The 12,794-nt window shown below is 39.6% G+C and overlaps 1 protein-coding gene across 4 annotated transcripts in view; it reads left to right on the top strand.

Annotated features, from left to right (window-relative positions):
* The window catches only part of uvrag (UV radiation resistance associated gene), a 338,769-nt gene that overhangs the window by 282,233 nt on the left and 43,742 nt on the right, over positions 1 to 12,794 (top strand). For 2 of the 4 annotated variants that reach the window (XM_043692472.1, XM_043692474.1), the window contains one exon: positions 2,989 to 3,067. In XM_043692472.1, coding sequence (XP_043548407.1) covers positions 2,989 to 3,067 — 79 coding nt within the window. The other 2 variants (XM_043692475.1, XM_043692476.1) reach the window with 2 other exon arrangements.

Genomic DNA, 12,794 nt, shown 5'->3' with positions numbered 1-12,794 from the left:
TGGGGGAGTAGGGGTGGATTGTGTTTGTTAAACATGTATCATACCAGATGACTGTTTGCTATGCAGAATTGAGATCAGAATAAACTGCTGCTGTAGTAAAGTGTGTGCAGTTCCTTCCGGTTTCAGTCGATCAGGAAAAGCTGCTCACCTAGTTGGCACCATCGCTTCTGTCCATACTCCCCTCCTGTTCAAATAAGACAGAAACTGGTAAAACCTTAATATAGCAGTGCATTCAAATCTGTGCTAACAAGATTCTGCTGCATTATCTAACCGCATACAGTGTTATGGACCAGACCAAAACCCCCTTCAAATATATCAAGAAGAGAGCCTAGACCCTATTTTTTTATCTTATTAGAAGGCACGTGTAAGGTGCTATGTTCAAAATGGAATTCAATTGGTCACATTTCGCAGCTTTAAGCAAGCCAAGTTTTTATTCCTGCCCTGTGGTTAAAATACAAACAAAAGAAAAAAGAATTGTAATAACTTAATTCAATTGGGAAATTTAGCAGAATTTAACAAATAATAGATTATTTAACTACCAATATAGTAATATCCTGTAAATGCACCCTTGGCAAAGGTAAATTGAGTAACTTAGATGGTCTCGTGTGCAATGTTTCTCCAGTCCAGGAGAAAAGAACTGTCAGAGAGAGAGAACTTGATCCTTTTGCTCTAGCTAAGAGAGATGTATAGTAACATCCACAACAAACATCAAAACTCCAACAACTACTGAAAGTTAAACTAAAATCCTGGTTCTGTGGTAGCCTGACTCTACCTGTTCATGTTGCTTCTATTGTTTCAACTTTTTTCCCTGCTGAGTTATACTGTGCTTGTATTTGACCAATAAAGCTGCTGTTTTGTCAGAGAGATGTACAGCATGAAACAGACCCTTCAATTCAACTTGACTATGCAGACCAGGTATCCTAAATTAATCTACTCCCATTTGCCAGCATTTGGCTAAAATCCCTCAACTCTTCCTATTCATATACTCATCCAGATGTCTTTTAAATGTTGTAATTGTACCGTGGTTTAGTTTTGCTGCTCTCTCAGCTCATCTGCTGCTGAAACCCTCAACCAAGACTTTGTCTTTGGATATGACTATTTCAATGAACCCCTGGTTGGTTTGATCAGTGTTGACCCTCCATAAAATTCAGGTCATTTAAAACTGCCTGTATCCCAATTTATGGCATATTCTGTTACTTTATGATCCCTGTGCTTGCTTGCCCTCATTGGTTCCTAGTCAATTAATATTGATTTTAAAACTTCTGCCCATGTTTTCAGTTCTTCCCCTCCCTATAATTTCCTCAGAATATTGAAACATAGAAATTAGAAGCAGGATTTGGCCATTCGGCCTGAAGATCAACCGTTTAAACAGAGTATGACTGATATTCTACATCAATTTTACTTTCCAATGCTTCCCGCCACCCACAGTTCTTTGCAGCATGTGTGCGCCTCAAACTCTGGCCACCTTTGCATTCCCCAATTTGATTTACTCTGATATAGTTCCAGAATTTCCTCCCTATGTCTCTCCATGAATTGCCTCTCCATGAATTTCCTCACTTAGCTCATTTAAGACACCTTTTTTTAACATCTGCTTTTATGATCAAGGTTTTAGTCATGTGCACAAATTGCTCCCCATGTGGATTAGTATCATGTTTTATGTTGTAATACACCTGCCAAGAGCCTTGGATCACATTAAAGGTGCTATAAAAACATGGGATATTGATCAAGTGGCCTACTTTGTACTGGGTGGTCTTTAACTTGGTGTTCTCCCCTTAACTAGATGAGTGCAGCTCTATCACACACTTTGAACTATATTTGAATATTATACTGATTTTTGGGGAGCTCGCTGATTAGGATTCCCTGCTCCTGTGACAATAGCATTGATGTTGGCTTAATTTTCTAGTCAGTGGTGACACCAGGATGTTGAAAGTGAGGATGGTGAAGTCATTGAAAGTCCTGAGTGGCTGATTTAGATTCTGTCTTATTGAAGATGGTCATTGGCAGTTGTGTGGCCCGTACATCATAGAGTGCTGAATGATGACTGAATATTATCCAGGACTTCTGGGAGTGGATTGCTTCTGTATCAGAAAAATTGCGAACGATACTGAACATAGAACATGTATAAAGCAGCTCAGTGATTTAAATTGCTGTCTGCACCTGAGCTGATCCTTGATGAATATCTGTGTCTGATTTTGATGGAGGGAGGCCAATGATGAAGCAGCTGAACGTCGTTGGCCCAAGGTCAGTTACTTGGAGGAGTACCTGCAGAGATGTCCACAAACTGAGATGACTGACTGCTAACAACAATAGCTATCTTACTTTTAAGCCAGGTATTATACTCAGCAGTGGAGCGTTTTCTCACCTTAAATTTTGCCCCGATTCCTTGATGCCATACTCCGATACTGTCTCAGTGTCAAAGGCAGCTGTCTTGGCATCGCATCCAAACATCAATGTTTCTTTTCATGTCTGGACCAAGACTGCATTGAAGTCTGGAGTCAAATGACTTGTTGGAACCCAAACTGCACCATCCGTGACCTTATTATTCGTAAGTTCTCGACACCAGTTCCCAATACCACTTTATTGTTTTGTTGAAGGTTGACTAGTGTGATGGGACAGCAAATGGCCACACTGAATTTGTCTTGCTTTTAGTAACAGAACATGCCCTTGGCAATTTTCTGCAATGACTGATGCATACCAAAGTTGTAGCTGTACTAGAACAGTTTGGCTCAACATACCTAGTCTGGAGCTATAGTGTAAGAGCCAGGGTATTGTTAGGTGCCAATACCTTTGCTGCATTTAGTGCATTAATATTTGTGTCTCATTTGATGTGATGCAAGAATTCAGGATAATCTTATGTGCAAAGCTGAATTATAACTTGTGTCACTGATACAGAAAGATAAAACCAAATGCAATGTACACCTATAATTTGTAGTCCTTGTTCCCCCAGATAGCTTTATTAACTAGGTTCTCCTGTGTTTGTGTTCACAGGTTCCCTCTGTATCCAAGAGGAGGAGAAAGGTTTCAGTTTGAATATGGAGTTTATTTACTGAACAAAAACATTGCACAGGTAGGTGACTGTTGGTGGGGTGGCAGATATAAATTGAACCTTGGGATTTGTGGGAGTTGTGAAATCTATCTTTTCTTCCATCTTCAGATTGCATAGTAGAACAAAACAGTATTTAATATCTGAAAGTCCGTCACATACTTATGTTGTTCCTTGATGTTATACTTTACACCTCCACTCAGGCGCAGACAGCAACTTAATCGCTTAGTTACTTTACGCCTATCGATTATTTGATGTAGGCTTGGATGCTTTACTGTTTATTCAAGCTGTATTAGCTTACAGTTTTAATGCCTTGGCAGGAATATACTAATGGCAGTCATGATCCTTTTGTTTCCTGTTGCCATTTTGACCCACTTCTGTCCTTTCTTTTGCATCAAATGGTTTATGCCCTCACTTAAAATTTGATTTGCAGTGTTGTGACATAAATAAACATATGTGGAGTTTGTGCCTTTGTAACAAAATGATGCCATGTATCCAATTTTCAGTCTCTTACAGTGAGATAATGTTTGCTATTTGGTAGCTGGCAAGTTCGGAACCACCAGCATTTGACCATGTTCCTTCGCTTTCAAACGGTTAAAACTTGGTTCTTCCATAAGTTGATTGGGCAGTTCAGAGAGGTCAAGTCATTGATGTCCTACTGATTGTAACGCCACTCCCTTCAAGAGAGGCAACTGGTGTAGTTTAACCTGAGCATTACTATCCCTCAATGAGGGGAAGGGTTGAGAAGGGGAATCCTTCATGGTGTCAGAGTTGAACCCACACTGTTGACATCACTGTGCATCGCAAACCAGCTACCGAGCAAACTGAGCTAATTGAGATTAGATTAGATTACTTAGTGTGGAAACAGGCCCTTCGGCCCAACAAGTCCACGCTGACCCTCCAAAGTGCAACCCACCTAGACCCATTCCCCTACATTTACCCCTACACCTAACACTACGGGCAATTTAGCCAGGCCAATTCATCTAACCTGCACGTTTTTGGATTTTGGGGAGGAAACCGGAGCACCCGGAGGAAACCCACGCAGACACTGGGAGAATGTGCAAACTCCACATAGTCGCCTGAGGCGGGAATTGAACCAGGGTCTCTGGTGCTGTGAGGCAGCAGTGCTAACCAACTTGCGACCATGCTGCCCACAAATTGACTCCTAGAGAGATGGTGAACCTCCCTTTAAAAATAGCCCCGGCCTGTTCTAAGGGTGGACTTGAAGCACATCCTACACAAGTGATTGCTGTTTCCTTAAATGACTCTGATCATGTTTAGAATTGGCTGCTTACTTAGAATCTGAACTCATACAGTGCAGAAGGAGGCCATTCAGCCCATTGTGTCTGTACTGATGCTCCGAAGAGCATCCAACCCAGAGCCATACTGTATCCCCATAACCCCACATTTATCAGAACTAATCCACCTAGCATACAAATCCCTGAATACTATAGACAACTTTAGCATGGCCAATCCACCTAATTTTTGTATCATGAAAGCAAGTCACAGCACCTGGAGGAAAACCACAAAGACATGAGGCAAATGTGCAAACTCCATCCAGGCACTCAGCCAGGGCTGGAATTGAACCCGGGTCTTTGAGGGTGAGAGGCATCAGTGCTAACCATTGATCCTCCGTCCTGCCCACTTGAGTTGACCCTGATCAGAAGATAAATATATTTGAATGTCAATCTAACTGCTGTGCTCGTTCTAACACCAAAATCCTCCATCTTGCTTACCAGTGCTGCACCCTCACAATCATTTCACCTAAGTATCAAATTGTTTGAATGTTTGACTCTGTTACCCCATCTGAAGATTTATTTCATATATGTCTCTGTATTGTTGCGCGCATTGTACATACATAGAGAAATTTAATTTTTTTTCTGATTTTCTTCATCTCGGGAAAGCTAATTTTCATCAATGACGCTGCTGCAAAAGGGCTGGTTATTTGGCCAATTGTGACTTCTTAGATTGCATGTAACAGAATGTAGATTGAGTGCCTGTTAAACATATGCTCAAAAGCAGAAAAGACCTAAAACTGAAATGTCTTCTATTTGGCTCTTTAGATTAAAAAAAAAACTTTGCTTAGTCTGAATGGACTGAAGAGTAATTTTTTTTCCCCCTAAGTGTCAAACTCAGCATGTCTACAGATCCATTTGGCGCTGTGCTTTAAGGTCTATTTGGGTTAAACGAAGTTTATTAGCCAAGGGCCTGAACGGACTTAAGTGGATCCAAATGAGTTGATCCCAAAGTTTTCGAATTAAGGATGCAAATGAGATATGGAGTTTTGGTGGTATTCGGAGTTGGAGCAGGATGCTCGACCCCTCCTCTGAGGAACAGCCCTTAAAGCTCAAGGAACTCTGACTATTTGTGGTCATGCTTCTTAACTTCCTAAACTTTGACTTGGTGTCTGTCTCGTGGTTTGTCAGATTTTAATTTCTCCCTAATCCCATTCCATATGTACTTGAAAGTAAAAGCAGCAGTAAGAGATTTTGCTGCGACCTTGGCCTGCTAAAGGACAGCATATGGGACAGTGTGTTGGTAATTTCAAATCTAAAGGCAGTACACCATCTGCAAGATTTATTAAATCCAATTGGGCCTAAAATCAATGTATCAAAATCAACACGTGAGATCTGCATGTTGCATTTGTTGATGTGTTTCTGTCAATGCCTTTTGATCTGAAGTCATTTGTTAATTACCATATATTGTTGCTGGTTTTGGTTAACATTTTTTAATCAAATATGCGTGCAATGCATACTCAATATTAAAGTGAAAAATGTCTTGATATGTTAAGCTAAGCAGTTATTTAAGCTGAAGCAAGCCACTTTAATGGAATCGAATTGTAAGAAAAGCATAGACCAATCTGTAATGATTTATCTCCATCTTAAAACCAATTGTGCACCTTCACTCGTAAAACTCTCACCCTCTGCTTTAGCATCTTCAGTTGATCCGGAGCCTTGATAGCTTTTTGGGGAAGAATGTTCTTGATTCCTTACATCCTCTTGTGAAAGAGTGCTTCCTGGCATCACCCCTGAATGTCCTAGCTCTCGTTTTAAGATTAAACTTTTAAGATCTCATGCTGTGGGCTCTACTCATCCACAACTTTGAGGAAATACTTACAAACTCACATTCTAGGTTTAAAACTTTAGTGTAGTTTAAGCACCAAAGTTCAATATGAAATTAACAAAATTGTTCAGCACAGTCTTTGAATATAAGTATTATGAGGACACAAGAAGCGAAGCAAATGGCATGTTACCTTTCATTGCAAGGAGAATGGAATATAACAGTAGAGAAACTTCCTGCAATGTCACAAGATGTTGGTGAGAACACATCTGAAATCTTTGTGCAATTTGTTGTTTTTAATAAAAGTTGTAGAAGCAGTTCAGAGAAGATTCATTCGATTTATTCCTGGGAAAAGAGTTTATGTTATGAAAGTTGAACTATTAGTTTGGGATTTTACTCATTAGAGTTTAGAATAGTGAGAAAGGTGGATAGGGTGGGCCAAGAGTTTGCTGCTTTTTGGGTAAGTTAACATTAAGGAGCATATCTTAAGATTAAGAGGTTTCCCTTTTAAGAAATGAGGTTTCATTTCCTCTGTGGGTTATTTGTTTCCACAGAAAGCAGTGAAGTTTTAATCTTTAAATGGGCCAACTTAGATTTTTGATAGACAAGAGAGTCGAGGATTATAGAGTGCAGACAGGAAAGGGCAGCTGAGAAGATAACCTGATCATTCATGGTCTTAATGACTTGTGCAGCAGGATCAAAGGGCTGAAAGGTCTACTCCGGGTTCTGTGATACTTCAGTTTACTCAGCTATCCACTCTCTTTGCTCTATTTATTGCTGATTGCTATTGAGTGTTGCAGTCTGTCATATGGCGTATGATATAACTGAGTAACTTGGTTGGCCATTTCAGTGGGTGACTGAGTCATGGAGATTGCTGAGAGTTTGAAGTCCTGTGTAAGCACCAAAGAGTTTAATTTTCTATCGGACATTATTGAACCAGTTGTTTTATTCCCACCACTATTAATACTAGCTTTTGAATTTCTTCTATATTTAATTAAATTTAAATCACCCAGTTGCTGTTATTGATTTATTTGATTTAGTGTTATTTGAGCACTCCTTTCTGATTCAGTAGCCCAGGGTTTGAGGCAATTAGCTATATAACCTCACTGATGTGCTACCATATCCTAACTATGTTAGCGAAGATTATTGGCAGTATAATTTTCTGTTTGGCAAGATGTTAAGAGGGATGTGCCACAAGGACCTGTGCTGTCTCCTCAACTTTATACAATTTATATAAACTATTTGGGTGTAGGAAGTAAAGGTATCGTTGCTAAATTTGTTCATAACACAAAGTTGTGAAAGTAACTGTGAAGAGGCAATGGAGACTACAAGGGAGTATAGATAAGTTAAACTAGTGGGCAAAGATCTAGCAAAGAGACTGTGTGGAATGATGGGGGTGGGGGGTGTTCCTTGCGAGAAGAGACAGGGTACAGTAGACTTTATATACCTTGAAATTTAGAAAAGTAAAACCACAATTGGTTGAAGCACGTAAGATCTTGAGGGTCTTGATAGGGTGTTTGCAAAAGTATATATCCTTAGGGTGTAGGTTTGCTCGCTGAGCTGTAGGTTTGATATCCAGACGTTTCATTGCCTGGCTCAAACATCATCAGTGGCCACCTCCTAGTTAAGCGAAGCTGTTGTCTCCTGCTTTCTATTTATATGTTTGTCCTGGATGGGGTTCCTGGGGTTTGTGGTGATGTCATTTCCTGTTCATTTTCTGAGGAGTTGATAGATGGCATCTAGATCTATGTGTTTGTTTATGGCATTGTGGTTAGAGTGCCAGGCCTCTAGGAATTCTCTGGCATGTATTTGCTTAGCCTGTCCCAGGATAAATGTGTTGTCCCAGTCGAAATGGTGGTTTTTTTGCCTCCGTGTGTAGGGCTACGAGGGAGAAGAGGGTGGTGTCTTTTTGTGGCTAGCTGGTGTTCGCGTATCCTGGTGGCTAACTTTCTTCCGGTTTGTCCTACGTAGTGTTTGTGGCAGTCCTTGCGTGGAATTTTGTAGACGACATTGGTTTTATCCATGGGTTGTACTGGGTCTTTTAAGTTTGTTAGTTTTTGTTTCGGAAAACAGAGGAGAACCACCTATACAATGTATTCAAGAAGAACGGATACTCAAAAAATACAGTCCGCAGATTCCTCAAGAACAAACCACGATAAGCAGACCAAACACAGCCAGAAACCCTAACCACCTTACCATACATCAAAGAAGCTTCAGAAATGACAGCCAGACTACTAAGACCCCTCAGAATCCTAGTAGCACACAAACCCACCAACACTCTCAAACAAAAACTAACAAACTTAAAAGACCCAGTACAACCCATGGACAACACCAACGTCGTCTACAAAATTCCATGCAAGGACTGCCACAAACACTACGGAGGACAAACAGGAAGAAAGTTAGCCACCAGGATACATGAACACCAGCTAGCCACAAAAAGACACGACCCTCTCTCCCTCGTAGCCCTATACACGGAGGAAAAAACTGCCATTTCGACTAGGACAACACATCTGTCCTAGGACAGGCTAAGCAAAGACATGCCAGAGAATTCCTAGAGGCCTGGCACTCCAACCACTACGCCATAAACAAACCGATCTAGATACCATCTATCAACCCCTCAGAAAACGAACAGGAAATTACATAACTACCAACCCCAGGAGCCCCATCCAGGACAAACATTTAAATAGAAAGCAGGAGACAACAGCTTTGCTTCACTTGGAGGTTGCCACTGATGATACCTAGCCAGGTAATGAAACGTCTGGATATCAAAGCTACAGCTCAGCGAGCAAACCTACACCCTAAACCTCAACCTGAGCTACAAGCCTTGCAGTATATATCCTCTGGTGGGATAATTTAGAATTCAGGAGTAACTGTTTTGAAAATAAGGGGGTAGGAGTGGTTTCTTTTGAGGCAGAGTGCCTTTAGAACACACTTCCTCAAAAGGTGTGAAAGCAGAGTCCTTCTGTTTTTTGAGGCAGAGGTTGATGGATTCTTGATGAGCACAGGGGCAAGAGGTTAGCATTGGGTAGGTGAGAATGTGGAGTAATCCGATCAGCCGTATTCTTACTGAATTGTGGAGTAAGTGCCGAGGACCTACACTTGTTCATAATTCACATGGTTGCATGAAGAGACTTCCAGACTTCTGCACACAAAATAGAGTTAGAAAGGTTTCCTAACTATCGCAAACCTCCAATTTGAGTTTGAACTCTCCCCAAGTCTTAAAATCCTCAACAACACCAAAGATTGTTTCTCGCGTCCTCTCTGTACCTTCATGAGGAACTTCAAAAGCTTTCCCCAGAAAGGCTGACTTAATGCCCATCAGAAAATTCTGCATAGAGTGAGGATTGAATCTGGCACTTTCTAAACCTTTTATGCTGAGAACTGCACCAGGTGACATTGTATATCGCAGCAGTCATTATGGATCTTGATTTTCTTGTAGAAATTAAATAAAATTAATGTTTAATTACATTATGTGAAAGATTTCACCACTTTGATAGATAAAAGTGATCCTCTGTATCCTCTTGGGATTATTTTGAGAGATGAATATGCACAGCTGAATATATGCTGGCAAATATTTGTTGAGTATATCAATTTGTTGATGAATTGCTCATGCTTGCCTGAGAGTGATTATACATCAATCACGCTTCTGCACATTGCAACCAACATAAGCATCTGTTTGTGTGTATGACTGACAATAAAATCTCGACGTGCTATAAATACAGATGTATTTTCCCCCTTGCCAATCCACTGTTATACTCCCAGGAACATTGTCTACAGAGCAAATTGTAATTTAAAAGTTCACCTGTTACATAAAGACTTAGCAATTTCCATTTTCTGAAAAGATTTTGGAGTATTAAAATTGTGCATTTTTAAAAAATCATATAAAATATCATCAGGCTTCAACATTGATTATGTATTAGCATCAGGATAGTTGCAAACTGTTTTACTCTATTATCAACCTGTCGTATTATTTCAAACTTTCACTGCTTCCTTTCTTTCCCAACTAGCCATTGAAGTAATAGTTTGCTTATCTATTCCTTTCACTACAGGAGCTCTTGTTGCATAGTATTTTTCCTTCATATTTCACCTCTTTTACTTGGGATTTTTTTTAATCTCTGTCCTGTGAAACAGTTACAGAAGCACAAAGAATGTGAAGCACTGAAAACAAATTTAGTACGTATGAACAGAAGGGAATTGTTGGACCTTTGGATTTACACCTACTCCTGTGTTCAAGTTTTCTGATCACTGGAAAAAAGCGTTAATTTAAAGTAAGCAATATATTGCAGTGAGGTGCAGCTGTGAGGCCATTTAGCACCCCATACATGACTCAAACAGGAGATTTCCTGTGCATTTTGCACGAGTGAGGTACGAGTTATTTTCTGGCCTGGAAGGAAATCTGATGACTAATTAGACCAAGTTCACATGTGGCGACATTCCACCATAATCTCTCTGGTCAATAATGGAATTCTTATCCCATAACGCAGTGGAGCAGTCATCTTTTAAGTGGTTCCAAAATATTTGAATATTGCTTTCATCCTAGTGTTAGTTATGAAAATGAATACTTTGTTTTTGTTTAGCATTGGGAGACTGCTATATTATTAACTGCAGGAGGGATGAGAGATGTAGCTTTGTGAAAGATTATTGTGCACATTTGGTGCATTATAATCAATCTGAGAATTTGTGTGACACAATGCATTGTCCCTATACCTTTTACATAGAATTTACGATACTGAAACAGGTCTTTTGGCTCACTTGTTTTGTGATGGTGTTTATTCTACACTTGAACCTTCTCCAGCCCTCTTTTGTCTAATGCTACTGGCTTAACCTTCCGTGCCTTTCTCCATTATGTATTTATCTAGCTTCCCCTTAAGTGTGTCTCTGCTACTGTTCGTGCTTGCAAGTGCCATACTTGGAATTAAAAAAACTTTGATCAGAAGTGTAAGAGAAATTACGATAGCTTGTCCCTTTCTAGCAGTGTCAGTCCATGTTGACATTTCTCTGCTTCAGCTATGGCTGCTTTAAAAATGTTTGTAAAATGTCATTGTTCATTTTTGTCTGTTGCAGAATGTAGCATATTACTTTCATATGTCCTGGATTCCGAATGCGAAGGAGCACCAGAGAATTTTTTAAACTTTCATTTGCAATGGGTTGCGTTTACAATGCAGGTAGTGGGATGTTACACTGAAGTAGCTCCTGATGTTGATTTTTAACTTTGTACACCCCAGTCCAATACCGAATCTCCAAATCATGATTTAACTATGTTGAGTTTGCCAGATATTTCCACAACGTGTCTGATTCCAACATTGAAGTTTTGATGATCTCAAAATATATTTTATTTCTCGTCTCTTCACACCCACAATCCACACAGCTCTCAAAACGGATGAGATGGGAGAATGCATTGATGAAAGGTCTGCAATGACATGTTGCTTTTTCTGTTCTCTTTCTTTTCAATATGTTTTAATATCGATTGAAATAAACACCTGTGAAGAGCAGTAAATGTCCCTTCTCCTATGGCCAAGTGAAACATGCCAGTGCAACAACTCAAACATTCATCCTGTTTCACAACTATATTCCGATATTCATCTGAAGAAATGCAGGCACCCTTGAAGAGCAAGTTTGTTTTGGCCTAGCAGTTCTACTGTTACATTTTTAGTCATAAATGGATAGAAATGGGAATAAAGTTCTCCACGTAGGCCATTTCCATTCACTGACATATATTTAATGTTGATGAAACCTCCTTAGGCACCTAGTACCTTCATGTACGGCAATTATCATTTATTTCTAAAATAAAGCTGCACTTCATATTGGTGCTGGAAAAGCACAGCCAGTCAGGCAGCATTCGAGGAGCAGGAAAATCGACATTTCGGGCAAAAACCCTTCATCAGGAGTGGGTCGTGATGAAGGGCTTTTGCCCAAAACGTCGATTTTCCTGCTCCTCGGATGCTGCCTGACTGGCTGTGCTTTTCCAGCATCACTCTAATCTAAACTTCGATTTCCAGCAGTCCTCACTTTTGCCTGCACTTCATATTGCTGTTATAGTTGAAAACACCCACCTGAATGTTGCATCTAATATGATAGTATTGTATACATTTCAAGTTTGGTATTAATTTCCCAAATGGCACAGTCTAGACCTGATTAAAAAGGTGTTATTAATTTTATTGTTGATCTGTCTGCCGTTATTTATCTTGGTTTTCTTTAAATGTCACAGAATTTAAAGAAACACAGAACTTTCTACCACAAGCAATTATTTACACAGTTCATACCTGTATCTCTCCTGCTTCCCTTCTCCCTCCAAGTTAAATTAAAACAAAATGAACCAAGTGTTGTTTCATTGAGAATTATAATTAAATGTCAAAAATACACGTGAAAATGGTGCTATCCATTTCATCCAAAAATAAGTTGCTTTTAAGTATCTTTCTGTTTTATCTAATGTTACTTGTAAACCATTTTCCTTATTTACATTCAATGTGGCACAAACCTTGAGCATTGCTTTTATCTGAACCCAAAAAGAGAGAGAAATATTTGCATTTCTACAGCACCTCACAAACATCCCAAAACACTAACTTGAATAAAGTTGTTTTGAATTGAAGCCAGTATTGTAATGTAGGGAAGCTCAGTAACCAATTGTGCACAAGCTCCAGACAAACATTTATTTGATTTCTGGAACTTTGTTCATTGATAGGAAAGAGAA

The sequence above is a fragment of the Chiloscyllium plagiosum genome, chromosome 6 (genome assembly GCF_004010195.1).
Source record: "Chiloscyllium plagiosum isolate BGI_BamShark_2017 chromosome 6, ASM401019v2, whole genome shotgun sequence".
Lineage (NCBI taxonomy): Eukaryota > Metazoa > Chordata > Chondrichthyes > Orectolobiformes > Hemiscylliidae > Chiloscyllium > Chiloscyllium plagiosum.
The sequence above is the reverse complement of the archived record's forward strand: the minus strand, read 5'-3'. Positions and strand labels throughout refer to the sequence as shown.